Genomic DNA, 27328 nt, shown 5'->3' with positions numbered 1-27328 from the left:
CAACCTGAGCCGAAACCAAGAGCTGGCCGCCCAACCGCCTGAGCCACCCAGGCACCCCTAATTCTGGGATTTTTATTAAACTTCAATTAGACAAGTTTGCCAAGCATCAATTAGCTTTACAGTTCTAGCTCACTAAGCACTATTCCTCCATCACAAATTAATCTCATTGCTAGACGAGTACGGAACCTGCTTCTTCTGATTCCACACAGTCCAACTAGCTTCCTAATATTCTGTGACATTTCCCCCCTCAGGACAACTGAGCATGTGACAAATCACACACGGAACTACCCTCGGCAAGCTGCAGGATTAAGAAAAACCGTCGCCTTCTTCACTTGTGCGTTGGGAGGAATGAGTTGATTGCCAAACACCTAAAAAGGAAAAAAGCAAAGTTTTAAGAAATATTCTTTTGTTCAGTTAGCAATTATATATATTCTTTCCTTCCAAAGAATTTACTTCCAGGAGACATGGCACCTACTTTGGGGGGAAAAAATGTTCTTTCATGATTCATACTGATAAAAATATGAACCACCAACAAATCTACCATTATTTAATGACGATCAGCTAAATTTTGTAATAAAAAAAACTCTTGCTTCATCTACTAGAGATAAGTAACTTTTCTTTTCTAAGATGTGGCTAAGTTTATTATAAACAGATAACCAGGAAGCCACAGTACATCAGAAGGGAAGTTTAACCCACCTGCCCATAGCCTTCAGAGTATAATCTTTTTCTCCTTCAATTCATTCCTAAGGCTTATTCATAAAGAACTGTGATACCAATTAATCTTCATATTTTCATACATGTAAATAAAAATAATCCTAATAATCTGTTTGTCGCCTCCTCTTTGCAATGTGTATAACTTGTTAACTAAACAGCAGCAACTAGGGGATGAAGGAAGGCACTTGCAATGAGCACCGGGTGTTGCATGTAAGTGATGAATCACAACACTCTACTCCTGAAACCAATTTTTCCATACACGTTAACTAACAAGACTTTAAATAAAAACTTGAAATAAATAACAATAGTAGTAATAATAATAATCCACAGCATCAACTGGCAAGGAAAAGAAATATTTACTTGGCACCCAGTATTTGCTGCTGTTCTACACATTATTCAGAGCGCTCAGAAACTTAGAAGGTACTAAGTGCTCTCCTTTTAATAGTTGAGAAACCAAGATTCAAAAAGATTAAGTGAAAGTCACACAGTTTATAAGTTACAAGCCTAGAACCTACACCTAACTCCCAAACCCCAACCTCTACTCTGTCGGCTCTGAAGAGCAGATAAAGGAGGCAGAGTTCAGAGGCACAGCGAACCAGCTGTGCAGACTCAAAACAGGAGCTAACGTGAACTACTGCTATTCCCCCCGGAGAAGACCACCAACAAAAATAAGGAGGAAAACACCAGAGTCAGAATGTCGAGTCTTTGACAGTGGGGAGCAGGTCTGGGCCAAGGAGGCAGAATTCAGGTATGGAAGCGCAAAGAATGAGTTAACCAAGAGAATGAGTTAATCAAGACTTGTATTAAGTGACTCTCCTAGTAAGAGACTACCACCCCTCCTGACAGTCCGCCAGGGAGCCGTTCTCTCCATGATCTATTTCTTCCTTTAGAAAAGAAATACACTTTTTCTGAAAGCTTCAGAAAGAAATACTGTTTCATTAGTACAAAGTTTCTGGTACATTACAATTTCTACCCTGTCTTCACTTTTACTGAATTCGACCTTAATATTTTGCTGCCAAATCTCCAAACATTGTAATGTGTTCTTTTCCTACCCATAGTTTTTCTGGAATGTGGGCAAAAATCTGTCAGTCAGCCAGTTTCTCTGGCCTACCAGACTCCAGACCTACAGTTCCAGATTATTCTGTGTCTTGGTTTCTTACCTACTGGCAACTCCAGGTGCAGGTTTATGGCGCATTAAGGAGCTTTTATGTAAGACTACAGGGAGGTGAGATTAAAAAAATCATTCTTTCAGGAATTTAGACTGTAAAGGGCAGCTATCAACAGGAAAAGTAACTGGAGTCGGCTCCGAGGATGAATTTGCTTCTGTTTGCCAGACGGAAGGAGCCCCATGGGTGCTGGGACGGAAGGAAGTCCGGCATGGGAAGAGGTAAATATGGGAGAGTGAGCGGTGACCAGAGACGAGTCTCTGAGAAAGGACGAGAAGACACTCGGCGCAGAGGGAAAAGCATTTTCCTTCAACAAGAAAGCAAGGACCCTGTGACCACTCTTCCTCTGGGAGACCAAGAAAAGGCTCTCCTCCCAAGCTTTCCCAGTTGCTAATGGAAAATCAGCTCAGGGTGGGGATCGTTCATTTTCAAAGCAGCAGAGCCATAGGAGATAGAACGGAAAAGTAATCAAACTCTTAAAACACAGATTTAGAACAGTTAGATCACCACCAAAAAGAGCAATGTATTAATAGTACCTATTGTCATTGTCACCCGTGAAAACATTTCCGTAACAAACATGAGGTCTGCCGCCCACCTCCTTCCACTAAATACATCATACCTTTGTCATTTTTTACTTGAAGTTTCTTTTTTGGTATTTCTGATATCATAAGCTTAAATGACATACAACAAAAAGGCAACTCAGTCATGGCAATTCACCTGCAAGGCACAACCTACAAACTTGGAGGGGAGGAAAGAACAAAAATGTGGTCTTGAACTCGAAAAGATTTATAATTCAACTATAATACTGCCAGATACATGATTATTTCAGAGCAGTATCATGGGCCTGGGAGAACAATGCTCACATGGTCTGAATCAGCTGTGCTGAACAGGCTTTAAAAATATGAATCAATGCCTTGAAAGAACATTTGACTTTAAGGGGTAACGCGTGTTCTGAACAGAAATCCTCAGGGGTTACTAGGATCAGGGAAGATTCAGGGCTCAGCCCGATCTTGAAGGACAACCACAGACATGAACAAACTCCCAGGGCTCCAACCAGCCCAAGTATGTGTTCTTAGGACTAATCCAGAAGTAAACAATCTAAAGGGGTGGGCGCTGGAACTGCTCTACACCAGATGGCTAACTTCCTCCCGCTCTGTTCAGAGCTGACTCTCGGCCTGACTCATTCCCCCCCACGGTGGGAAAAAATCCACACTGCACCGAGGCAAGGCACCGCGCTTGTCCCCCGGGGTTAGCCCGAGTTTGCTGCGCAACAGAGATAAAGCAGGTTTTGATTTTAGCACATTCAGTGGTATTACCTGAGCTTCTTGACAGGCGGCTCTCCTTAGCAGGTTGTCGCTATCAAAGCAAACAAAAGAACGAACATTAGCATTAATAAGCAGGTTACAATCCAAACAAACAAAACTGCTTTTTTTCCTTTAAATATGCCCAACTCTTCCCTATAAAACACCCAAGTGAAAGTCTCTTCAAAACCTGTGACACATAACGAGCACATGTGAAAAGAACTTTCTCTGAATGAAATCCTAAGTTGAGTGTTTCCACAGGATGGGGGCACAAGATCCCCTCCCTCCACGATGTCTACATCCTCATCCCCTGAACCTGAAAATATGTTATCTTAGGTGGCAAAGGGGATTTTACAGATGTGATTAAGCTTAGGATCTGGAGATAGGAAGACAGTCCTGGATTATGCAGGGGTGCCTAATCTCATCACAAGGGTCCTTAAAAGCACAGAAAATTTTCTAGGCTGGGATGAGCAGCAAATGTGACAATGGAAGAAGGGTCAGAAAGGTGCAAGCTTGCTGTTGCTCAACACGGGAGGAGGCCACAGTCAAGGAATGAGGGTACCCTCTAGAAGCTGGAAAAGCAAGGAAACGGCTTCTCCCCTAGAGCCTCCAGAAGGAATGCAGTCCTTGTCGACACCTTGACTTTGGCCCTGTAAGACCTGTGTCGGACTTGTGACCCACAGAACTGTAAGATAATAGATATGAGTTGTGTGAACTACCCAGTTTGTAGTAATTTGTTAGCACAGCAATACAAGATGAAGGCACATATCCTGCATTTTCTTTATCTGGTGGAAATTGTTCAGGTGATTTGCCAGAAATAAGTTTGATGCTTAGTCACTTTTGCTACTATGTTATCTCTTATTTTTTCTGTCACTGTCAGACACTCAATTGCAGCCCAAATGGGAAATTTTGGCGTGAGGTGAAACTCTGGCTTGCAAAAAATGAAAACATTCTATCAGAAAAATGTTCAACTATGTAACATAAAGGTTCCTAAAATGTGTTTATGCCATTTATACTGTAAGAACACTTTAAATGGCCAATTGCCCACCAGGCTCCAGAATCTTCTTGAAGAGTCATCTCTAATGTATGTTGCTGGCATTGCTAAGATAGTAACTTCAGCCTGGTTAATGACAGTTAAAAACAGCCAATAAACAATGCATATGAAAGAACTAAAAAGAGAAAAGGGTTCCTTCACTTAAATTCTTTCTTTAAAAAAAAAAAAAAAAACCTCTTCCTAGACCTTCCTTCTAACACTGAAGTCCTCAAATTTTGCATTTTTACAGTTATCCAAAACTAATTTTGATAGTTAAGTCTGAACTGAAAGAGAATAAACAACCTTTCGCCTTTTGCCACAGCTGCTGTCCAAGGCTATGCAATAATTTTTCTTCCAGAGCCAGACTGAAGAACAAACCCTAGACATCAACAGCAGTCAGCTTTAACTAGAAAGCACCATGTGAGGGGAAGAAGCAATGATGCCTGTCTGTGGGTATTTAGAATAGAAAAGAATATAAAAACACTTAATTCAAAGGAATATGTACACCCCTACGTTTATAGCATCATTTTCTACCAGAGCCAAATTATGGAAGCAGCCCAACTGCCCATCAACTAATGAATGCACAAAGATGTGGTGTATTATTCAGCCATAAAAAAGAATGAAATCTTGCCATTTGCAAGGACATGGATGGATCCAGAGAGTAAAATGCTAAATGAGATAAGTCAGTCAAAGACAAACACCGTAAGACTTCATTCCTATGTGGAATTTAAGAAACAAAACAACCAAAGGAAAAGAAGAGAAAGAGAAATCAAGAAACAGTCTTAATATAGAGAACAAACTTATGGTTATTAGAGGGGAGGTGGGTTGGGGGGTAAAATCGGTGATGGGGATGAAGGAGGGCACTTGCTGTGACGAGCAGGGGGTGATGTACGGAAGTGCTGAATCATTATTTGGCACAGCTGAAACTAATATAACACTGTTAATTATACTGGCATTCAAATTTAATTGAAAAAATACTGCCCATCTGAAACCTAAGAACAATGTTCAATTAAAATGATAAAGCCATACCTCAAAAGTGCATTCTGTCCCATGACAAACATCTTACGGGAACTAATCCCTTGTGAAGTCTAGTCCACAAGCACCTTAACTGCCAGGTTCAGTCCCACTTACTTGACTGACACTGCCCCGTGACTCCCGCGCAGCAGAAGGGAGGTGCACAGGCTTCTCTCCCTCCCCCCACTAAAGGTTCACGAATATTCACATTTCACTCTTCTTCTCAAATGCTCTCCAGCAACTCCTCTGGGTGAATCATCCCAACAGCAACAATTACATAGATCTTACACATATACAAGATGAAGCCAACTCAATGTACAGAGTAGTCAAATATTTAAAAATAATTAACATGTCAACAACCCGTTAGAGTTGACCCTGACACCTCCCATTCATGACCTCTATACAATGCTGAGGTAAAATATTAAATCCTTAGTAACCACTAGATCACCAAATAAACCTGGGTTCCTTGTAGTAACCTGAGCAATGTCACTGGATCCCCCTGGTCTAGGCTAATCCTCAGTCCGGCTTCCACACTGGCCCTGGGGGTACCACTACCACCACACAGAGCCACACAGAACTGTGCTCTTCCAAACACTTGTTTCTTCCTATAGATAGAATAACCTGTACCTCCAGTCTCTTCTGTGATGAACACATCCTACAGGCTGTTCTGTACAAGCCCTCTCTACAGCTACAAAGGCTGCATACCTGCCCGTACATCCCTGCCCATTTCCCCCAGCTGGCTCCTCCCCTCCCACTAGGGCCAGGCCTCTGAAGGTGCCAGGCTCCTTGGGGTCCTTCATAAGACGCCGTCTTCCTTACTGCACTCCAGCCACACAGACTCCTGGGGCCCTAGATGAAAAGAGAATGGCCCCAAATACAAGAATACATCACCTTGGTTCACTGTTTCCTAAATTCTTTTTTGCTAGAAGTAAAATTTTGAATGTTAACTTGTGATTAAGTATATGATTAAAGACCTCAGTTCTCTCGAGCTTGCTAATACCTCTTGATTTATCGGAGTGCTATTCAAAATCAAAAGATTTCTTTATAATTAATTCCCTGGATTTTAATGTGCCAGATGGAATATGCTGTCAATGCCACCTGTGAGAAAGCCAGACTATGTGCCAATTTAAATACTACAAAAGAAAATCTCATTATAATCATACTTAATTTTTTTAAATATCAAAAATGGCATTAACCATCTTGATTTTGCTCTCTGAACCAAGCTGTTTCTAAAAAATCAAACATATCCTCAAAAAGATTTCTCCTATTGATCTATTCCGATCGCCTATAGCCAGCTCTGAAAACTATTTCAAAAAAGAAATTCCAAAAATGTTCCAGGAAAGGCATTTTTACTGGAATAAAAGAGAAAATAACTTGAAATTCATAGAGCAACTCCCACGTGCCAGCTACCACAGCCGTCGTTTTCACAAACCTTTAACCTTTGTAACAACCCTGCCAGACAGGCATTATATTCTCATTTTATGTATGATGTCGTTAAGGCTCAGAGAAGTAATGGACTTCCCCAAGATCACCATGTGACTAAACAGCAGACTAGAATTCAAACCCAAAATAAATACTTTAATGCTTTTTCTTAACTTCAGACAATACTGGATGCATAATACTCATCAGTATATAGACTCGATAGCACATTCATGAATCACACATTACTTCTAATCTCATCTGATTTTTAAAATTTACATTCATGGTGTTTTTTCATAAGTTCAGGTGTGATTAAGCTCCCCAAAGTAGCAGGTGAAACTAACTCACTTAACACGAAGCACTGGGTACTGTACAACCCAGATCCTGTCCTGACCTGAAGCAGCTTCCGAGCGCGTGGCAAAGGACAGCTCTTGGCAAGTATCAGTGATAAAGGAAGAGACGTGTTTCTTGATAAAGGACGTGCCAGGCACTGTGCTAGGTGTGGATGTCCTGGTGCATAAACCCAGCACTCCCCATCCTCACGAAGTTCACAGGATAGAAGGGAAGAGAGGCAGTTCAACAGTCCTAACATGACATGACTCTTATGTGCTCTGCAACAGGGGCCCGCTCAGGAATAGCTAACCTAGGCTTGAGGGAATTAGAAAGGCTTTTTACAGGAAGTGACACTGCAGTCTAGATCTGGGGAGAAATAAAAAGTAGCAGGGCAAAAACAGGAAGGGGAACGCAGGCGAAGGCAAGAGCCTCTCAAAGCCTCAGAGGACGAGCCTGGCCAATTTCAGAAACAGAAAGTCGTTCTGGACAGCTGGAGGACAGCTGGAGGCAGCCGCCATGGTTCAGCACCCAGGCCCCAGCGGCCTTTTAAGCTAGTTCAGGAATTGGGATTTGACCTTTAGGGCCTTAAGAAGCCATGAGAGGGTTTCAGGAAGATAAGTGAGGTGACCAGATTTACATGTTAGAAGGATCATTCTGGTTGCAGCGTGAAGTCCATATCAAGGCAAGTCTGGATCTAGGGAGCAGGGTGGGTTCTCCAGGAACACTGGTCAGCGATGAGCACATGATGAGCCCTGGAACCAGAACTGAGGAGAGCACAGGGATAGCTGATATTTAGGGAGCAAACTTAACGACTGGTCCGTGGGGACTGAGGGGGTCGAGGGCAGTGTCCACATATTTTTACTGAGAGATGGACGGCAGCAGTAGGTACTGGTTTGGGAGGCTGGAAGCTAGAGTTCATTCTGGATCTGCGGATCTGGGATAGCGGCCAGTGCAGGTGGAGGGGTTCAGGGGACAGCTAGAAACACATCTGAGATTGCAGACACTGATCTCGATTAAAGACACACGTGGTAATAGTGCTGAGAGTGGAACAGATCGTCTACACGAGGAGGCGAGAAGCGCAGGAAGAGAGGCCCTGAGCCCTGCGACAGAGGACAGAGAACGCCAGGTGAATCTCAACTACAGGGACACTGAGCCTCACTTGAAAACCAAAGGAAGAATGTGCAGAGGGGTCCCTGGCTGGCTCGACCCTTGATCCTGGGGCTGTGAATTCGAGCCTCACGCTGGATGCAGAGGTTACTTTATTTTTTTAAAAAAATAAAGGAAAAGAAAAACGTGATGGACAACTGAGGCAAGAGGTTAAGAACCACTTCCTTATCCCCATCAGGCTCTTGATGCTGCCTCCACTCTCAGCAAGCTGTGCGTTTTCCTCCTCCTAGAGCACACAATGAGCTTTACCCCTGCAGGGATTTGATCATTTTACCTTCTCTCCCTTTTAAAAACTAGACGGCCAAGCACAACACCACCCACCCCTTTGCCCCCCCACAGACAGAACTGCTTGTCTTCTTTTCCATCAATACAACTGCCTTGAATTCATGGACAGTTCACCATTTTCTCTTCCACAGCACATAGCACAGACTCTTGCAGATAAACAGCACTTAATAAATAACTTTAATAAGTAAGTGGCAAATGTTTGAACAGGAAAGACTGACTCACAGGGCTCACAGGCAGGCTTTGTCCTGTAGGGGAAAACTGAAGGTGATTCTTCATGGGAGTACTTGGCATTCTCAAGCCAACAGATTGCCTGGGTAGTTGCTCACTGTGATCACCACCAAAGGGCAAGAGGAGAAACTGCTGTGGTGCAGCAGAGGATGAAGACGTAGAACAGTCACGGACACCTGACAGATCAAGACACATGGCTGTGCAAGTGTGCACGCGTGTGAGCGCGTGTTCAGGGGACAGGGTAATGGAACTAGAACCATCTAAAAGCTGAATGAGGAACTCCTTTTGGTATACCAGGAAGCCCCACAAGAACTGTCCCAGTAGCTGAGTCTGGTATCAGAGAAATTCTAGACTGCTTATGGGGCAAGAATCTGAAAGTGAACCTAAGACCCTTTTACCAAAAACAAACAAACAAACAAAAAAGCCCAAACTACTGTATATAAATTCCAAGCCTATGTGCTACATCATGCTACATCATGCTACATCATGCTGCCTCCCAAGAGAATTGAAGTTTAACACAATTTAAAACAGTTACATCAAAAAAGGTCCCTGAAGATTTGCTTAGCACTAAAACGCAGGTTCTTTGATAGACAGAAACCAGAAGCTTCTGGATTGGAAAATTTAAAAAATTTGCTGATGTCACTCTGCCTGAGGCTTTGGAAGAACATGAACGTGCCTGCTACCACAGGAAATGGGATGCTCACAATTTATTCTGAGCCATAAAGGTTTTATTTATTACTTTAGGACTGCAAAATAAGATAAGTTGTTATTTCAATAACAACTTGACATGGAAAGAAAAAAATATCATATTGATCCATCCTATTTCCCAAAAAAGATATTTCCTTCTACAGTCTAGAGGCAAATTGGACAGCAATTTCTACCACTGGCTTTTCCCTTGGTGCACGCAAACCCAGTTTCTGTTTTCCACAAAGCAGGTTTCAAGCTTAGATGTTTATAACAACTACTTCAACTTCTCTGAGCTTCCTAGAATAATTAATCATGATATTGCCAGTGGCACTGCCCAAGGATTGTCTGTGTTAAGAACCCGGATGGAGTGGAAACGGAAGCACAGACAGAAAATAACCTTAGAGAAGAGATTCTCTTGTGTGCAGAGTGGGGGACCTTTGCCAAGTAAACATCGCCCCCTCCCACCCCACAGCCCAGCTCCCCACCCAAACACATGAAGGCTGCCGCTGTGAGAAGTACCACACATGGGATGATACTGCTCATCTCTGCCCGAGACAAGGATCTGTCACCAAGCAAGGAGACATGCAGCCTGCTGCAGAACATGCTGAATATTCTGGGCCTGAAGAATGCTCAGTCGAGACAAGTAAATTGTTAGAGTGCTAGGTCACAAACCCCAGGAGAACAATAAAGACATTGATGACTTTGAAGAGGATTTTAGGGCCGTCTGGTCTGGTCTTTCCACTCAAGCAGAGGATGACATTCCTTCTTGTTCTCCAGGCCTCCACATGATGTGCTACCTGCTACTTCAGAAATTTGTATCTTCTTACCTCTCCCAACCACAATGAGATAAAGAAGTTCCATAATGTCAGGAAAGTATCAAAGGTCAAGAAGAAATCCTACTGATAACCATATATTAAGTGGTGACTGTCTTCATTTCAATGCCCCTTAGAGTACATACAGGGAGAAAAGAAGGAGTCAGATGAGCAATCACTGGCATTAAAATCTGTCAGCCCTGTTGCTGCTGGGGAAGTTTAGCAAAGGAAAAACAAGTTCAGTCGACCATCAAATGTAAAAGACAAATGTATGGCACCGTTTCAGTCTGGGCTAGTGAAAAGTACACCACACTTACGTCAGGAATCTTGAGGTCAGTGTACCCCTGGATGGATTTCTTTACTTGGTGGTATATTCAACAATATATAAGGATCAACATTTTTTTTCTTTTTTTAACATTTTCAGTAATAATATAAAGCAAGCCAAGGGCATTTTCCAAAAAACTGTATTTACTAAAACAGGAAAAGAAGGAGGGAGGGAGGGCATCAGTCCCTCGAGTCCACAGTGAACGAGAATGGATAATTCACTGAAATTAAAAATCTAGAGAAAATAGCTATTCTTATAAATTACACACAAGGTACTCTCCTCTACTTAGGCAGATAAAGGGAAGACAAAAAACAGATTGCACAGAGGTTACATCAGCTATTCGAGAAGAAAACACAAGGGGGAGTCCCTTCTTTCCCTCCAGGCCTACCGGGTGTTTTCTATAAACCACGGGCATAGAGGGGTATTTACTCTGGGCTCTAGGATACAGGGCAGACCTTTTGACCTAGCAAATCATAAACTAGCCAGCTCCTACGGTCAGTGTTTCTGCTGTTCCACGACATGCACTACCTGAGTGTTAGTGGACAGTTCTCTCAGCACAGCCTGGAGAAGCTAATACCACTCACAGAAACAGCCCTGAAAAGTATGTGAAATCAACAAAATTTAGATACGCCTCCTGCCCTTTCAGCTCAGTCCTCCCTACCCTACCCTCCACCATCAACATATGGGAAAGAATACAGGTTCTTTAAAAAAAAAAAAAAAAATCCGTTTTCTAAATAAAATGACAAAAGAGCTAAAAGGAAAGGGAATATAATTAAACTTCACTGCACTTTAAAAAAAAAAGTTCCCCATTCCCTATCAAATCTGAGCTGACAGGCATGTTATTTAATTGCCCATAAATGAGCTTCTTTAAATAGCACCTATTAATACCCCAAACTTTAGCATCAGCTTGTGCAGAGAGAGAAGAGAGGGAGAACCGTGAAATGGCTGAAAAGCAATACGAACTGTTTCCTTAAAACCACAACAGAATGTGAAATGAGGAAAAGCTGTGAGGGGAAAAGCCCTCCCTTCCTTCCCCCGGTGCTGAACCAGTCCTGCCTAGACCACCAACTGCAAAGTCAGAGGCTAATCCGAACTGATGTCAAGGTAAAACATCTGCTTTGTCAGAACCCCCAAGATACTGAAAGATGAAGCCCGAGACATTACTGAAACCATAATCTGTACCAAAAGAAATAATACGGGTCCAGTCAAGTGTGGCTCATGCATAATTTATTCCTGGAATCCAACACATTTCCCCCTGGATATGCTGTCAGGGTCTCAAACCCGACAGAGCTAAAAGGGAATAGAATAATACCTCCTCAAACCAATTCTCCCAGGCGACTTGCCTCTTTCTGTATCACCAATTCTCCTGGTCTTGAAACCAAAAAATGGCTTCTCTTCCTCTCCTTCAACCAACCAGCCAGTCCGCTATCTGATGCTGGTAACAGCAAGCACTTACAGTGGGAAGCCAGGAGCCAGGCACGGGACCAGGCACTAGGACATGCATCAGCTCACTTCATCCTCACACCTCACCTGCTAAGCAGACCTCATTACCCCAGACCCCACTACCCCAGAATGAGACCAAAATGCAGAGCTTAAGGACTTTAAGGGGCTTGATAAAGGTCGCATAGCTACTAAGTAGTGAAATGCAAACCACACACGTCTATCTGCCTACAGAACTCATGCCCACGTATCACTCACACAGTAAAGCCTCACTGCTCCCATTTTGTTTTCCATTCCCAATGCCACCACTCTGGTCTGGCCTCTCTCAGCTTGTATGTACACTATCAAAGTGCGCACACACACGCCTGCAGCCTTCCCACGCCCTCCGCTCCAGGGTCTCTTGCCCAGGGGGGCTGCACTACGCTTCCTGAGCCCAACTTTGCTCATGACCCGCTCCTCTCCTTAAACGTCGTCACCGAGTCACCACTGCTCACCAAATGCTACAAACTGCCTACACAAAGACTTCCGGAACCGGGCTTTTCCTCCCATGCTACTGAAAAAAAAAAAACCTAGAGACTGGAGTCTCTAGTGAAGTCAAACTCTTTGCCAGTCTCCAAAAATACACTGGGCATTTCCATCTCCTGCCTCTGCATCAGCTAGCACACGGTCGCACTCGCTGAAGGCCCAACTCCAAACACATCCTAGTTAGGATGCCTTCTCCCACAAGGATGCAAAGCCAAAAGAGAAAAGAAGGGCTGCTTCTGATGGAGTGCGTTCTTTGTGGCTGGCCCTTTTCTAAGAAAAATCAGCACAACAACCTGAGGAGATGGTTTCCGAGCATCTCCAGTGTACAGAGAACTGAAGCCCAGCCATGGTGCATTGCTGGCAGGGGTAAAGTCAACATTCTAACCCATATGCTCGCTCCTCCTCTTAACCGCGTGGCTCCAGTAACTCTCAGAAGCGACTGTATCAACTTCGTGATGGGTGGGCCAAGCCAATCGCCTCTAAATGCACCCATCGACCTTAATATCCCCCAAAACAGAACAACTCAATTCTGCGCACTTTCTGACTTGATACCATAAGAAATCCACAACACATGGAGCACCTGGGTGATGCAGTTGGTTAAGTATCTGTGGATTCCGGCTCAAGTCATGGTCTCAGGGTCATAAGATTGAGTCCTGCATTGGCCTCTGCACTGGGCAGAGAGTCTCTTGAGATTCAATCTCTCCCTCTCCCTTTGCCCGTCCCCCAGCCCACTTGCAAGCTCTCTCTCTAAACAAAATATATATTTTTTTAAATCTATAACACATGTATGAGGCATTCTCGTACCAAAAAATTAAACCTGAATCCAATTATGCCTCTGGAGCAGGGCTCCTCCAACTTCAGTATACACACAAATCCCCTGCGGAACTGGTTAAGTGTCCATTTGGACTCAGCAGGTGTGGGGTAGGGCCTGAGATGCTGCATTTCTGATCCATTCCCAGGAGTAACTGTGTTGCGGGGCCACAGTGCACACTTCAGATAGCAAAGCTTTAGCATCTGGCTCTGATCACCAGTTTCCAAGACACAGGAACAGATTAAACAACTCAGGACCAGGCTACAGTGAGGAGAGGGATGCATCTGCCTCAGGTGCAAAATTTAGGCCAAAAAAACCACAATGGGGACAAATATTTTAATACAATAATTTTAAAAATCAAATGAATGCAAATACCCACAATGAACAAAACATCACAGTTTTAACTGAAGAAGAACCAGGAGCACTGATTTTTCTTCTCGCCTCAGGCTACAGGACTCTGCACAGCACTGACCAGTGTAAGTTATCCACCAAATCTTGAGTATGAGAAATTCTCCAGGGCAAATGCTATAAATACTATGGAAGAAGGAGGGAGTTAGAGTTTGTGAGGCTTAAGAGACGGGCACTAAATGCATGTGTGTAAATTTGTTTTGATACTGATTTGAACAAAACCATAAAACAAAGAATCTAGGGATAACGGGTAAAAATATAAACGGGCTGTATATTAGAGTACATGAAAGACTTAATTTTGTTAGATTCATCACAATGGCAAGATTTTTTTAAGTCCTTACTTATTAAAGATAAGGAACTGAATTATAAATGATATAAGCTAGAATTTCTGGCATCTATGTAAAATATTCCAGAAAAAAAAAAGTAGAGAAATGAAATGAGATTAGTAAAATGCTGATATTTATTGAAGCTGGGTGATGACACATGGGGATTGATTATCCTCTTCTAATTTTTATATGATTAAAATTTCCATAATAAAAAAAACTTGACAGTAATCCTTTTTTTCCTTAGTCACCCCTAACATTCATTTTGTACCCTCACACAGGACATAGCCCAGAGTGCCTCACACGTCTGTAATAAAAGTAACTGCTTTTTTAAATCTGTGCCAGGAGCTGTGAATATATGTCCTAAGTGTCCCAGTAATGCTGTCGGATACTATAGGCACGAATAAAGTGGAGTTTAACAAGCTCTGCCCAAAGTCACACATCCAGCAAGTGACAAACAGAAAGCTCGGACCTAGACCCGCCTGGCTCAGAAGCCCAGATTTGAAGCATTACCTTCTAATACCTGTCTTATGCCCTATGGGGCCTACGGCAGAAGACAACCTCAGCTTAGGGTTCTTCATTGTTCTCGTGCTCCCTTAGACACAGAAGCCATTGCGAGTGCTTAACATGAGGACCACCTGGCTTGGAATCACTGCTCTAATACTTACTAGCTGTGTGACCTTAGGGAAATGACTTAATCTTGCTGTCCCTCAGTTTCTTCATCTGTACAGGGCTATTAATCTCACACTGGTATGATAAAATGAGTTAATAAACATAAAGTGCTTAGAATTGTGTCTGGTACATGACAAGCACTGATTAAGTGTTAATGATTATTATCATTACTAAGTTCTCAATAAAACTGAATGACACTGAAAACACAGAACCACCCCCGCCCCTTTTACTTCTAAGGAATTTTTGGCCACAGACCTTGAAAGGTGGGCTCCCACCCAACTTATGAAAGTCAATGTATAATAACCAAGATGAGTGTTTCTACATTCAGTGGCAGGGGGGAAACTCCAATATTAATAAAAACCTAGGGACACATGACCCAAGATCATCACTATAGTATCGTATTTGCTTTGCAAGCTTCACATTGAGAGATTCATAGTGGTTACGGGATTTTAAAATCTCCAAGGATCAGGAATTCTGGCTGGGAAGCTAGACGCCCCACAGAAATCCACAGGAGGGAGCCAGGGGTTACAGGCCAAGGTTGGGGGCAGACCCAGCGCCAGAGCATGGAGCCAAAGGACTCAGCTGAATGCCAGGAGCCAGAACGGAGCAAGAGCAGGGCTACCGTTAACTGAGGCGAGAGTCTTTGTTGAGATGCTGTGCCAAGGCTCATGCACCAAAATCACTAGGAGAGAAACCAGAGCCCGGATAAGCAAAGACAAGATCTCCAGTGAAAGGAACAATCTGAGCTTAAATTAGATGCAGAACAGTGCAGACCAACCTAGCTGGAACTGCTTCGCCCTGTCTCTCTTGTGGTTATGTTCTGTCTTCAAACTGCACCTTCCAAGCTGTCTTGTTACACGTGTCAGGTAAAATAAATAAGGCTGAGATGCTATTGGAACATCTGGCACATCTTTGCTTCCCTTCCTCACTAGCAGTCTCTCGAATCATTCGCTGCCCAGTTACCAGAAGTAATTCATTTTAACTAAGTACTGGAAATATAGTGCATCAAATTTACTCACAATTACTAGCATTTATTGAGCCCTTAGGTCTATCAGGACGATGCTTGTACCGTTACCCACCTGGTCCTTCCATAACCAGGGCGGCGCTGTCCTCAGCCCTCTCTACAGGGCAGGGCAGCGCGGAGGTTCAGGGAGCGGCGGTCACGCCGCCAGGATGCATCCGTTCTGTCTGACTCCAGAGACAACTTTAGACTCCACTGCCTCCTGCCTCCTTTCTCCTGTGCTTTCTATAAGCAGATTCCTCGCCACTAAAAGGGTGAGAAACAAGGGAGGACGACCGCAGGTACCTGTCGGCATGGTGACCTGAAGGGCCGGGAATGGGATCTCCCCCAGGGAGCCCAGAAAGCTCGAGAAGAGCAGTTGAAGAGGAACGAGCAATACTTAGATTCTCTTTACTTCAGCAAACAGGGTCATTTCCTCCTCTTCAATTGCCCTTATGGAGTCCTGAGAGCAGTCCCTGCTGCTCCTGCCGACGCCTGCAACCAGCTGCAGGGGAAGGAGGCAGAGGGAAAAGCATCACAGGGTTTTTTCTTCCCTTGAATGTGAAGGGAAGGGAGGAAAAAAAAAGGAAAGGAATTCCCAAGGGAGAAGAAAACTTACAGTAACCGTGGAAAAGAGCCTGCAAATAAATAATACCTGGGTCAAAAGACAAATTCAAGGCAGCAGCCAAAAATGGGGCAGATAAAAATAAATATGTGCAACCTTTTCCAATTCTGTTGCAGAAAAAAACTTTTCCTTAGAAAAACCATGACCCTTATTAAAATCTTAAAATAAACATGAAAATACAGGGAATTGTTATTATTCTCATGTGAATCCTACATCAGGAGATACTATTTTCCTTCCAAAGGGAAGAAAAAAGTCAAATGCACATAATAAAACAATTTGTTTTTTTAAAATGTATAATGTAAGATATTATCTTCACCCGTCTTAGAAATAAAAAACAAGTAACTTAAAATTCTCTAAGATATTAGCAATTATTATATGCTTATCATGTAGATACTGCTGAGCAATATAAAGGCATGAACTACGGATAAATCCAACAGCAGAGATGAATCTCAAAGCCACTGTGCAGAGAGGAAGAAGCCTTTCAAAAAAGAAGGCATATGGGGCTCCTGGGTGGCTCAGTTGGTTAAGTGTCTTCATTTGACTCAGGTCATGAGCTCAGGGTTCTGAGACCGCACGCATGAAAATAACCAACCCAGACCCAGGTAAAGAGTAATTATTCAACACATTGTTGAGTAGTTGTTGCTTTTCTTTCCTCTTCATCAAATAATGCCACCCCTAGGACACATTTTTTGAGTTACCGGCCAGGTGAAGAAGAGTAGAAGTGTTTGGGAGGTGGGAAGAACACATGAAAAGGGAACGAGAAGGATAACAGAGCAGGCCTTCTTTTAGAGACTTCTGGAACACAGGACAAGCTGATAGGCAATGGAGGTGGGACAGGAAGGGACCAGGAAAAGACTAGAGAGGAAGACCAGGGCCAAATCACAAAGGGCCTCTATGCCAGACTGAAGAATTGGGTCTTTGTCCTCTAGACCCTGGAGAGTCAATTACAGGTCATCTGCAGAAGGAGGCTATGATCGGAGTTCTCTTTTGGAAAGAATATTTTGATGGCTGGTCACATGATATAACCCCAGGACCGCTATTTGCAGACAATGTCAAGAGAAGCAAGATAAGGACTTTTAAGATACCCTTATGATACTGTACTTCAAAATAGCAGTGTGGCTATGATCACCTCAGCCAGGTGTGGAATGAGCATATCAGAACCTAGGAGAGTCCAACATCAAAGGGATAAGCAGATTGAGAAATCACCTCCAGGTAGCTAAAAAACATAGAGTCAAGAAGAATCAATGTGACAGAAATGGATTGAAAAGTATCCACTGAACTTGACAACCAAGAAGCTATTAATGACCTTGACAACAGTAGGTTCAATCAAATGATGAAACAGAAATCAAATTTTACTAAGCTTATTCTTCTGTGAAGGGAGAGACTGCAGAGGTGGCGTATGCTTTCAAGAATGGCAAAAATGGTCTCTCTCTCTCAAATAAATAAAATAAAATCTTAAAAAAAAAAAATAAAAAAAAAAAAAGAATGGCAAAAATGGAACAAGAGACACAGGGCAGTGAATAAATGGAAATACAAAGTTGAGAGAGGACCTGTTCAAGCCACAAGGAGTTTGACAAGTAGGAGGGAAAAGCAGGAAGGGTGAGACTAAAGATAAAGGGAGGGAGGGGCTAACCACTGAGAGAACAGGATTTAGATCCGCACTGGAGGGGCTGGCCTTGGGCAGGAGGATGGTGACCTTGCCCAATGAGACAGAAAGGAAGATTATAAATGTGTGTGCAGGGCATGGGGAAGAAAGAATGTCTGAGACCTGGAGGAAAGGTAGCTGGCTGGGGAAGAAGGGTGGAGGAGAGTGTTCCAGGAGGGCTCCATGTGTAAAGACCCTCCAAGGAACCCTGAAATAGAACTTCACGGAAAGAGACTTCTTCCAGAGTGTGACCTGATAATTCTACACACTAAAGTGTAGATGTGGCGAGGCTGGAGACGTATACACTTGGGGCCAAGTCATGTAAGCTTGAGTCTAAAAGCAGCAGTCCTCACTTCTTTTTTATTTATTTTTTTAAGCAGTCCTCACTTCTTGAAAGATCACTCTGGCAGGGTGGGGAAATTAGATAAGAAACAGGCAAGAGTACCTGTGAGGAGAGAACAGTTAGGATACATTTAATACGAATCCAGGCCAGGGATGACATTTCGGTGGTGGTGACAGTACAGCAGGCAAAAAGAAAATTGAACACATTCGGAGACGTAGAAGAGGCAAAACGCACTTAGAAGGCAAGGCCTGAATGTAGGAAAGGAGGAGCAAGGACAATCACGGGGTGACGTTCACGTTCTAGTTTGGGAAGCCAGCAAACGGTGAGTGGTACTGATCACTGAGAAGGGTGGGGGTGGCAAGAACATCCTGATTTTCAAGTCGCTGAGCTTTAGGCACTGGTGAAGCAGGCAAGTAGGTAGGGAGCTCTGAAGATGTAGGTAGGGAGCTCCGAAGAGGTCAAAATGGTAATGAACCTGGGATTTGCCTACTACAGCTGGAAACTGCAGGCACTGTGAGGAGAGATTACAGAGGGAGAGGACACAGTGTGAGAAGACGGCCTGTGGCAAAGTCGAGAACCACTTCCCTCAGGCAGGAGTGGAAGGGAAGGGCACGCCAAGAGAGCCAGAGAGCGACAAACACCCACACATCAAGGAGGAAGAACAGGAGCCAGTGAAAAAAGTACTTCAGGGACAGTCAACTGGGTCTGGAGCTGGGCTATTAAAATGGACAGGGAATAAAACTGGTGAGAATAATTCTAACCAAGACTGGATGGGAGAGAGAAGGAGTAGGAGGCTGGGAAACGGACAAAACCAACTCGAACGGCTTAACTGTAGAGGAGAAGAAGTGAGAGACCGAGAAGGCTGGGAGGGTGTGTGAAACGTGCAGGTGAGAAGTGCGCAATGTGCTGGATTGAGAAATTGGGATCGGAAAAAAGTGAAGAAAGTAGAGAGAGTGACAGATTAGGAAGGAACTGGAGGAGGGCCCAAGGGACAGGAAGTCTTGGTGACACTGAAAAAGGGAACTAAGGTTAGGAAACGAATAATGGCAGACTAAAATGAGGGACTGGGACACCGAAGCTCCAGATTTCAGGAGCGGAACAGGGGCAAGTGACAATAAGGTCCTCAGCCCCCAAGGGTAGAGGAAGTAGCTGAACATAGCCAAAGGCCACATATGGAAAACCTATACTCAACAGTGAAAAACAAAGCTTCTTCTTAAAGATCAGGAACAAGGCAAAGATCTCACCACTTCTGGTTTTGGAAGTCCTAGCCAGAGCAATTAGGCAAGACAAAGAAACCAAAGCATCTAAATTGGAAAAGAATAGAAATTATCTGTTTGCAGATGACCTCTAAAGATTCCACACAACAAACCACTGGAACAAATTTAGGAAAGTTGCAGGATACAAAAATCAGCACATAAAAATCCATTATTTTTATACACTCACAATGAACAAGCCAAAAAAGGAAATTGGGAAAATAATCCCATTTACAAAAGCACCAAAATATAAAATATTTTGGAATGAACTTAACCCAAGAAGGTGAAGGACTTGTACACTAAAAACTATAAATCTGCTGAAAAAATGTAGAGACACCAATAAATGCATGCTTGTGGACTGGAAGACTTAATATCACAAAAAGGTCCATACAACTCCAAATGAGCCACGGATTTAACACAATCCCTATCGAAATCTGTGGCATGTTTTGCAGAAATAGAAAAAAAAAATCCTAAATTCATATGGAACACAAGGGACACCAATTAGCCAAAATAATCTTGAAAAGGAACCAAGTTGGAGGCCTCATACTTCCTAATATCCAAAACATATTACAAAGCTTAAAAGCTGGTGGTGTTGGCACGAACATACAGACCAAAAGAACAGAGAACAAGTGAGTAAATAAACAAATACTTTACATTTATGATCAACTGATGTTAGACAAGGACACCAAAACAACGTAATGGGGAAAGGGCCAAAATGGATTAAAGACCTCAATATAAGACCTAAAACTATAAAACCCCCAGAAGAAAACACAGGGGGAAAGCTTCGTAACATTGGATTTGGCAGTGATTTCTTAGGACACCAAAAATAAAGGCAACAAAAATAGAAATAGACAAATGGGATTACATCAAACTTAAAAGCTTCTGGGCATCAAAGGACACCATCAACAGAGTGAAAAGGCAACCTATGGAACAGGAGAAAAATATCTGCAAATCATGTATCTCATAATGAGCTAAAGAAGCTCTACAGTTTAGCAACAACAACAAAAAAAAAAAAACCAGGAAAAGTGATTTTTAAAGACAGGCAAAGGATGTGAACAGACATTTCCCCAAAGATAAACAAATGATGTCTAAACATTTGAAAAGATGCACAGTATTACTAATCATTAGGGAAATGCAAATCAAAATCAGAAAATGCTGTACTGTGCCCATTAGGATGGCCACTATCAAAACAAAAACAAAATAACAAGTGTTGGGAAGGATGTGGAGAAACTGGAAGCCTCCTGCAGTTGGTGCGATTGTAAAATGGTGCAGCCACTATGGAAAAGCGTAGGGCTTCCTCAAAAAATGAGAACCACCCTGTGACCCAGCAATCCCACTTCAGACTACATACCCGAAAGAACTGACAACAGGATCTGGGAGACATAACTGCACACCCAAATTCACTGTAGCAGCATTACTCACAATAGCCAAGAGATTAACAACGAATGGATAGAGAAAATGTGATTACATCCATGCATAGAACAAAACAGGATCCAGCCTTTAAAAAGAAGGAAATCCTGCCATGGGCTGCAATGTTAATGAACCTTAAGAACATCATAGGTAAAATAAGCCTGTCACCGAAGACAAACACTGTATGATGCCACTTATCCGAGGTACCTGCGATAGTAAAACTGAAAGAAACAGAAAGTGGAATGGTGCTTGCCAGGGGCTGAGGGTGGGGAGAGGAAATGGGGAGCTGTGTTTAATAGGTAGAGAGTTTCAGTTTTGTAAGACGAAAAAATTCTAGAGCTCTGTTGCACAATAATGTGCGTCTACTTAACACTACTGACTGCACACTTAAAAACGGCCAAGGTGACAAATCAAGTGCTTTCTACTACAATTTTAAAACAAAAAGACCACATAGTACTACAGAATACAAGGGAAAAGTTTGAGAAAAGGAAAAGCAACAGAACAATAGGGCTTGCATCCTGAACACACCCTTGATTGTCAAGGGTGGACACAGAGCAAAATGAGGCCTTTTGAGCAAAAGGAGACTCCAAAGGCATTTTGGTTCTAGCAGTTTCAGAGCTAACTAATTACTAGGCCACCTACAAGACATCCTGGACAGGGTACATGGATACTGCCTCAATTCTTCACCCAGCAGCAGAAACGGCAGAGATCCTCAGGGATCATTGCCTGCTTGCACGAGCTGTGGCACAGCCTGGGGCTTCCGCAAAGGGCATCCTAGTGCCCATGTGGCAGGACATGTAAGGACTCAAGGATGGTTAGAAAAGGGAGAAAAGGCACACATTATGTTTCATTTTCCATTTGTCGAAACATTTCCTCCATCTATTTTTTTTAAATGTATTACAAATGTTAAGCTTCTCAAGTCTGTTCTTTACATGCTAGCTAATGGAATTCAAGCACTGAGCCTTGAGAATACTTAGGGGGGAGGGGGGATCTGTTCCCTTTAATCTACAGCTGCCAAAAAACTCGACACCATGGTGCATCCTAAGATTATCTCTGACCCACGCAAAGGTGAACTGAGACAGTTTACAGAAGTATCAGTATGAATCTCCTTTCCACTGTAGAGACTTCTTTAAAAAAGCTGTTTTCTGTTTAACAAAGCAGTCATTTAAGACACCTCGATGGATTACAGAGTGTTGTTAAATACTTGAGATGTCACCTTTAGTCCCCAAAAGATGAAAATTTAATTGGCTCTCATAATTATTTATATAATTTTACACAAAAACTTTCTTTAAATCTCATTACCATGTTAAACCAGAAGGGAGATCTGGCACTTTCTTCTCCCTTCATACCTAGAGGCTAATGAAACCCATGGCTGTTGAATTCCTTATTCAAACAAAAGGTGTGAAAGTCTTTGTCTCATTTCTATTAACCCAGGCTAATGCGATAAATGTTGGAAAAGCCACAGGGGCTGGAGCAAGCAGATTCAGTCAGGGTCTAACAGCACCCTTGGTAACAGATCAAGAGACAGTAGTAAGAAACTGAAAGAATAAAATCACATGGAGACACAGGGGGTCAGTCCCTGTCTACTAAGAGTCTGGGAGGGGACTTCTCAATTTCCTCAGCTTCCGATCTCACTACTATATATCTACTGTCATCCAGTGTTAAAGACACCGCACCGCTGTAGTTATAGTTTTCCTGAATTGGTTACAAGAAGCCCGTGTCTTTATGGCTTTAACACTTAATTTTCTTTTACACCACAATGTGCTACAGAGACAAGATTTTGACCGTAGGCCCTTTTGGGTGGTTTTGTTGTTGGAGGTGAAGGTGGGGTGGGGCTGTCACTTACCAGTGCTTTCCATACAGCCAATGGCCTCCCCATGTCAGCAGGCAGATCCCAGCTGTCGTTTTCTTCCAATGATTTCTAAGTGTTTTAAAGAACACGGTCATCTTCTCCTAAGGATTTGCTAGATTAACAGAGGCAGAAAAAGAAAAAGTAAGTACCCCAGCTCACTGGCTCACTGTGTAGAGGCCCCCTACCTGCCTTCCATGCACCTGTCCTATCTTTCTTCCCTCATTCCTACTCCTCCTTACCCCTTCTCTGGTCTCTTCCCATCTGCTCCCTTCCAGGCTCATCAACGTCATCTTCTCACTGTCCACCTGTCTTTCTTCCTTCTTTCCTCACTTGTTTCCACCTAAACTCACTGCTTCCCTCTCTGCTCACCTGAACCTCACGTATTCAAAGCAAGCAGAGAAGTACAGAGAAGCGAATTCCAGGCTTCCCACTTTTTCTTTCTCCCTACAGTCACTATACCACTGTTAAAGAATATTTGTCTATTACATATAAAGGACTCAACAATAAGTACTCTGAAGGGCTTATTCAAAATAAAGGAAAACACTAGCTCCTCAAAAGGAAAATAAGCAGAGAACATGCACAGAAAATTCACAGGGCAAATGCAAATGGCTGTGTGAAAATGTTCAACTTCTAGTTAACTGAAAACATGCTAATTACAAAGAATTAGTACCATTCACCTCTAAAACTAATAAATGGTTACATGGTCATATTCACTGATGACAAAATAAAAGGAGACAGACACACTCACGTACTCCTGTTAAGCAAAGTAAATTCACACTTTACTAAAAAACCAAGTGACAATATAGATCCTTACTCTGTTTTGCTTTTTCACAGCACTTATCATTTGATGATCCTTATTTGCTAATTTGTTTATGAGCTCATCGCACTGAAATGTCAACTCTGTAAGAGTAAGGACTTTGTTCTGGTCACCGCTGTATCCCCAGTGCTTAAAATAAGATACAGCACATAACAGTCATTCAACAGCCAACTGGTGAATGTCATAGGGTTCAGGACATACTACCCCAATATATGGCAATTTAGCATATTGAATATTTGAAGCTAAGGGAGTCTGAGAAAATGACAGAAGCAGGAAGGTCATTCTGACCTCCTCACCTGACCCTTCTTCCCTGAAACCGGTCATAAAACCCTCATCTATGAAATATATTCCATAAACCCAGAAGAAAGGAACACCATCTCTGAAGACAAAGGATGCCAAGGAGAATCCTAACAAACAGGCCTTCCTAAGTTTCCCGTTTACTTTGATTTCCTCATACTCAACCTAACATATTCCTTCACAACTGTCCACCGTTCATCAAATCTAACTTTCTATCCACCAACCACCAGCCTGCTCCTTGGCTATAAACCTCACTTGCCCACTTGTCGGAGGTGAGAGGAGAAACCAAGGCAGGGCTGTACTTGGGCGACTAACTGAATAGTTTTCAATCATTAGATCTGTAGTACACGTTTGTGTAGAAAGGTGGCGTGTGCTGTTGAGAGAGTGAGTTTGAGATGCCCAGAGGATATCCAAGTGGATATTCAAATGATCAGTGGAGGTCTGGATCTAGCGGTCTGAAGCTGGGAGAAACCAGGTAGAAGATACAGATTTGGGACTCGTCAGTGTGAAGGTGGTCAAGTTTGATTGCAGATAAAAATCACTTAAGGCAAGGGTAGAAAGAGGGGAAAACACCAATACTGTTAGAGAGCAATCTGAGAGTTGATAAAAGTCTGTTTTCATCCATGATTATCCACCCGTGATCCAGTGGAACTCCCTTTTGGCCACAAAATAGTGATTCGTACATAAAAACATGGAAACATGCAGGCAAATTAGTGTAGTGAAATGAGCAGTGGTGCAAGGGTCCTGAGGCCTGAATTCCAGAGTCACTTTATGACAGGGAAAGCCTGGGTAAGTCACTTAGCCTCTACCGACCGGTCTTTCCCTGTTAGTCAAATGAGAACACAGCACCTCTCTGATTAACTCAGCAGGCTGTACAAATCACCTCTGATGGGGCTGCGAATGCACATGACTCATTAGTAAAAATGAGGATACTACACCTGTCTGATTAAGTCATTTGGCTAAAAAGATCACACCTGAAAGAACGGTGAATGCCCTTTGTAAATTTTTCTGGATTTAAGTTGTCACGGCAATTGCGCAATATATAAGCCAAGAATGCGTATTCCTTCTAAAGCACCCAAGAGAATTCGTCTTCCTTAATCTGAGTTAAAGTCTAAATTTTATATGTTCAAAATGAACATCTCTCCTCTGTAAAGCAGGTTGGCCAGGGGGTTGGTTGTTCCCGTTGTTTTGTTTGTTTGTAACAATGCCCAAATTCTAATCGTACTGGGCCCTCCTCACCGGGACGGAGGGGATTCTCTCCCTAGACGGCGAACCCCTCCCGGGTGGGCGCGGTCTAGGCATCTCTAGGAAACACAACCTAGAAAAGCACCGGGAATGAATGAAGCCGTCAGTCGACCAGAAACGATTCTCCCTGTTTTGCAAATGAGGAAGCCAAAGCCCAAAGGGCAAAGAAAAGTGAGTCAGGGTCACACAGGGCAGCGACAGCTCTGGTCCCAGAACCCAGAGCAGCTGACCCGCGGAGTGACACCCCGGACCCCGCCATCCCTCGGGGCCCCGGCTCCCACCCTCTCCCCGCCGGCTCCCGCGGCCCGCACGCCCGGCCCCCGGCCGCCGCCGCGCCCCGGGCAGGCTCCCGCAGCTCCGTCCCGCACCCCGGAGCCCTCGGCCCGGCCCGGCGCCCGCGACCCGCTCTCCGCCGCCGCCCCCCGCCACTCACCCGGGCCGCTCCCGCTCAACGCCCTGCCTTCCTGTGCGCACCCTCAAGCTTCCCCCGCGCTTTGACGGGAAACCGCGCCCGCCGCGCGGGGGTTCCGCTGCGCTTCCCGACGCGCGGGGACGGCGCTGCGTGCGGGGGTCGCGGCCCGGGGGCCGCCTGCGCTGTTCCTCCGCGCCTTGATTCGTCGGTGCGTGCCTTCACCCGGCCGGGTGTCGCTCCGCAGCGTTTTAGCGGGAGCCACCACGGCAGACACTGCTTTAGGACCGGCTCTAAAGCGGACCGTGAATGAACGGGGCCCGTTTCGATCCTAAGTGCGAGACCCGCGCACCACGAACGGCGGGATCTGAAGGGAGTGGGTGGGAGAGGACTACGCTACGTCGGGCGGCCCGAGTTAGCCTTTCTGAGCGGGGGCCGCGGATGGGGAGGAGAGGGCGCAGGGCCTGCCTGCAAAGACCTGGGGGAAGGGAGCGCCTGGGGGAGGGAACAGCCGGGGCGAAAGCTCTAAAGCCGGAGGCAGTTTGGCAGGTGGGGGCCCGGGTGGGCGAAGCCAAGGAGTCCGCCGGGCCGGGACGCGGGGGAGGTGGGCCGGGGGGTGCGCCGCGGTCGCAAGGAGCTCGCCCGTTATACGCAAGGAGAGGGGCAGGAATGGGGGCATTAAGCCAGGGCAATGATGGGATCTGGTTTACTTTACATTTCTCCATGGCCACGTGCAGTGAGTAAATCCCGGAGGCGAGAGAGCTACCGAGAGGCCGGGGGCCCGCGCTGACCACCAGGCAGCAGCTCGAATTCCTCCCCCTCCCACCAGCGCCTGCCCCCCACCCCCTCCATTAGTGTTGGGACTAAACCGGTCCATCCACGCCTCTTTCTCACCTTCTTCCTTCCGTCAACCAGCTTTGCCGAGTGTGCAGTGCGGCCCTGGGGATGCGCTCAGGGACCACACCCCGCACGGTTCCTGCCTCCGGAGAGCTTGGATTCTAAGTTCCCCGTTTGCTACATAGAGACACGAGTCCTTGCTGTCGTCCACTCCATGTACGCGTTAGGAACCATGAGAACATCCAGCGAGGTTTTGGCGAAATAATTCATACTCTGCCAGCTTCTCATCCCCATTGGGCCACACTAGATCGTGGGAACTTGCTACGCCCTCTCTCCCGAGGCTCTGTCAGTAAATTAGGGAAGTGAGAAGATCATCGTGAAACATCTTGTAGCTATAAAATGTGATGTTGAAGGTATGGGAGATAGTTATTTTCGCTTCTCTTTTCCCAACCTCTTAGAACATTTGCTTTAAAATGAGTTGCTGAACTGCGTCCCTGTAAGGCTAGAAAAATCTGGGACTAAGGCGGGAGGGTCCAATGGGCAGACTGAGCTTTAGGACTTCAACAAAACAGTGGTTTCCAAAAATGAGAAAAGTTCTGCTTTGATGCACACATACCATGATTTTCCAATCAGAAAATCTAGAAAGAAGGTTTTTTTTTTTTTCCTTAAAACTTGGGAGAGGAAAACTTGATTTTGAGTTGGAACCATATCCTGTTGGAAAGATCAGGCATCAGGAGGCAGATGCCCAGAAAGCCTGTGAAGAAGGGTGGCCGGTGTCTGCCACCTGGGAGAAAACCACACCCCTGGAGAGAAGCAGCCCCTCCAAGGAGGCCAAACACAGACATGCATAGCATCACAGGCCTCACTCAGGAACATCCCTAATTGAAAAGCGCTCCCAGGGCCACAGAGGAATATTTGTTAGTTTATGTTCT

The 27328-nt window shown here is 44.3% G+C and overlaps 1 protein-coding gene across 5 annotated transcripts in view; it reads right to left on the bottom strand.

The window, feature by feature from the left end:
- The window catches only part of AGK (acylglycerol kinase), a 73216-nt gene extending 46592 nt beyond the window's left edge, over positions 1-26624 (bottom strand). The window contains exons 1-4 of one of the 5 annotated variants that reach the window (XM_044246733.1): positions 26454-26624; positions 22786-22903; positions 3197-3236; positions 289-368 (exon numbers count right to left, since the gene is read on the bottom strand). In XM_044246733.1, the coding sequence (XP_044102668.1) occupies positions 289-368; positions 3197-3236; positions 22786-22886 (221 nt within the window). In that variant the 5' untranslated portion in view covers positions 22887-22903; positions 26454-26624. Of the gene's footprint in view, positions 1-288; positions 369-3196; positions 3237-22785; positions 22904-23030; positions 23574-25144; positions 25303-25583; positions 25673-26453 lie in introns of those variants that run through there. The other 4 variants (XM_044246731.1, XM_044246732.1, XM_044246734.1 and 1 more) reach the window with 4 other exon arrangements.
- Positions 26625-27328: the final 704 nt, after the last annotated feature.

The sequence above is a fragment of the Neovison vison genome, chromosome 4, assembly GCF_020171115.1.
Source record: "Neovison vison isolate M4711 chromosome 4, ASM_NN_V1, whole genome shotgun sequence".
Taxonomy (NCBI): domain Eukaryota; kingdom Metazoa; phylum Chordata; class Mammalia; order Carnivora; family Mustelidae; genus Neogale; species Neogale vison.
Note: the sequence above shows the minus strand (reverse complement) of the source record. Positions and strands in the feature narration are given on the sequence as shown.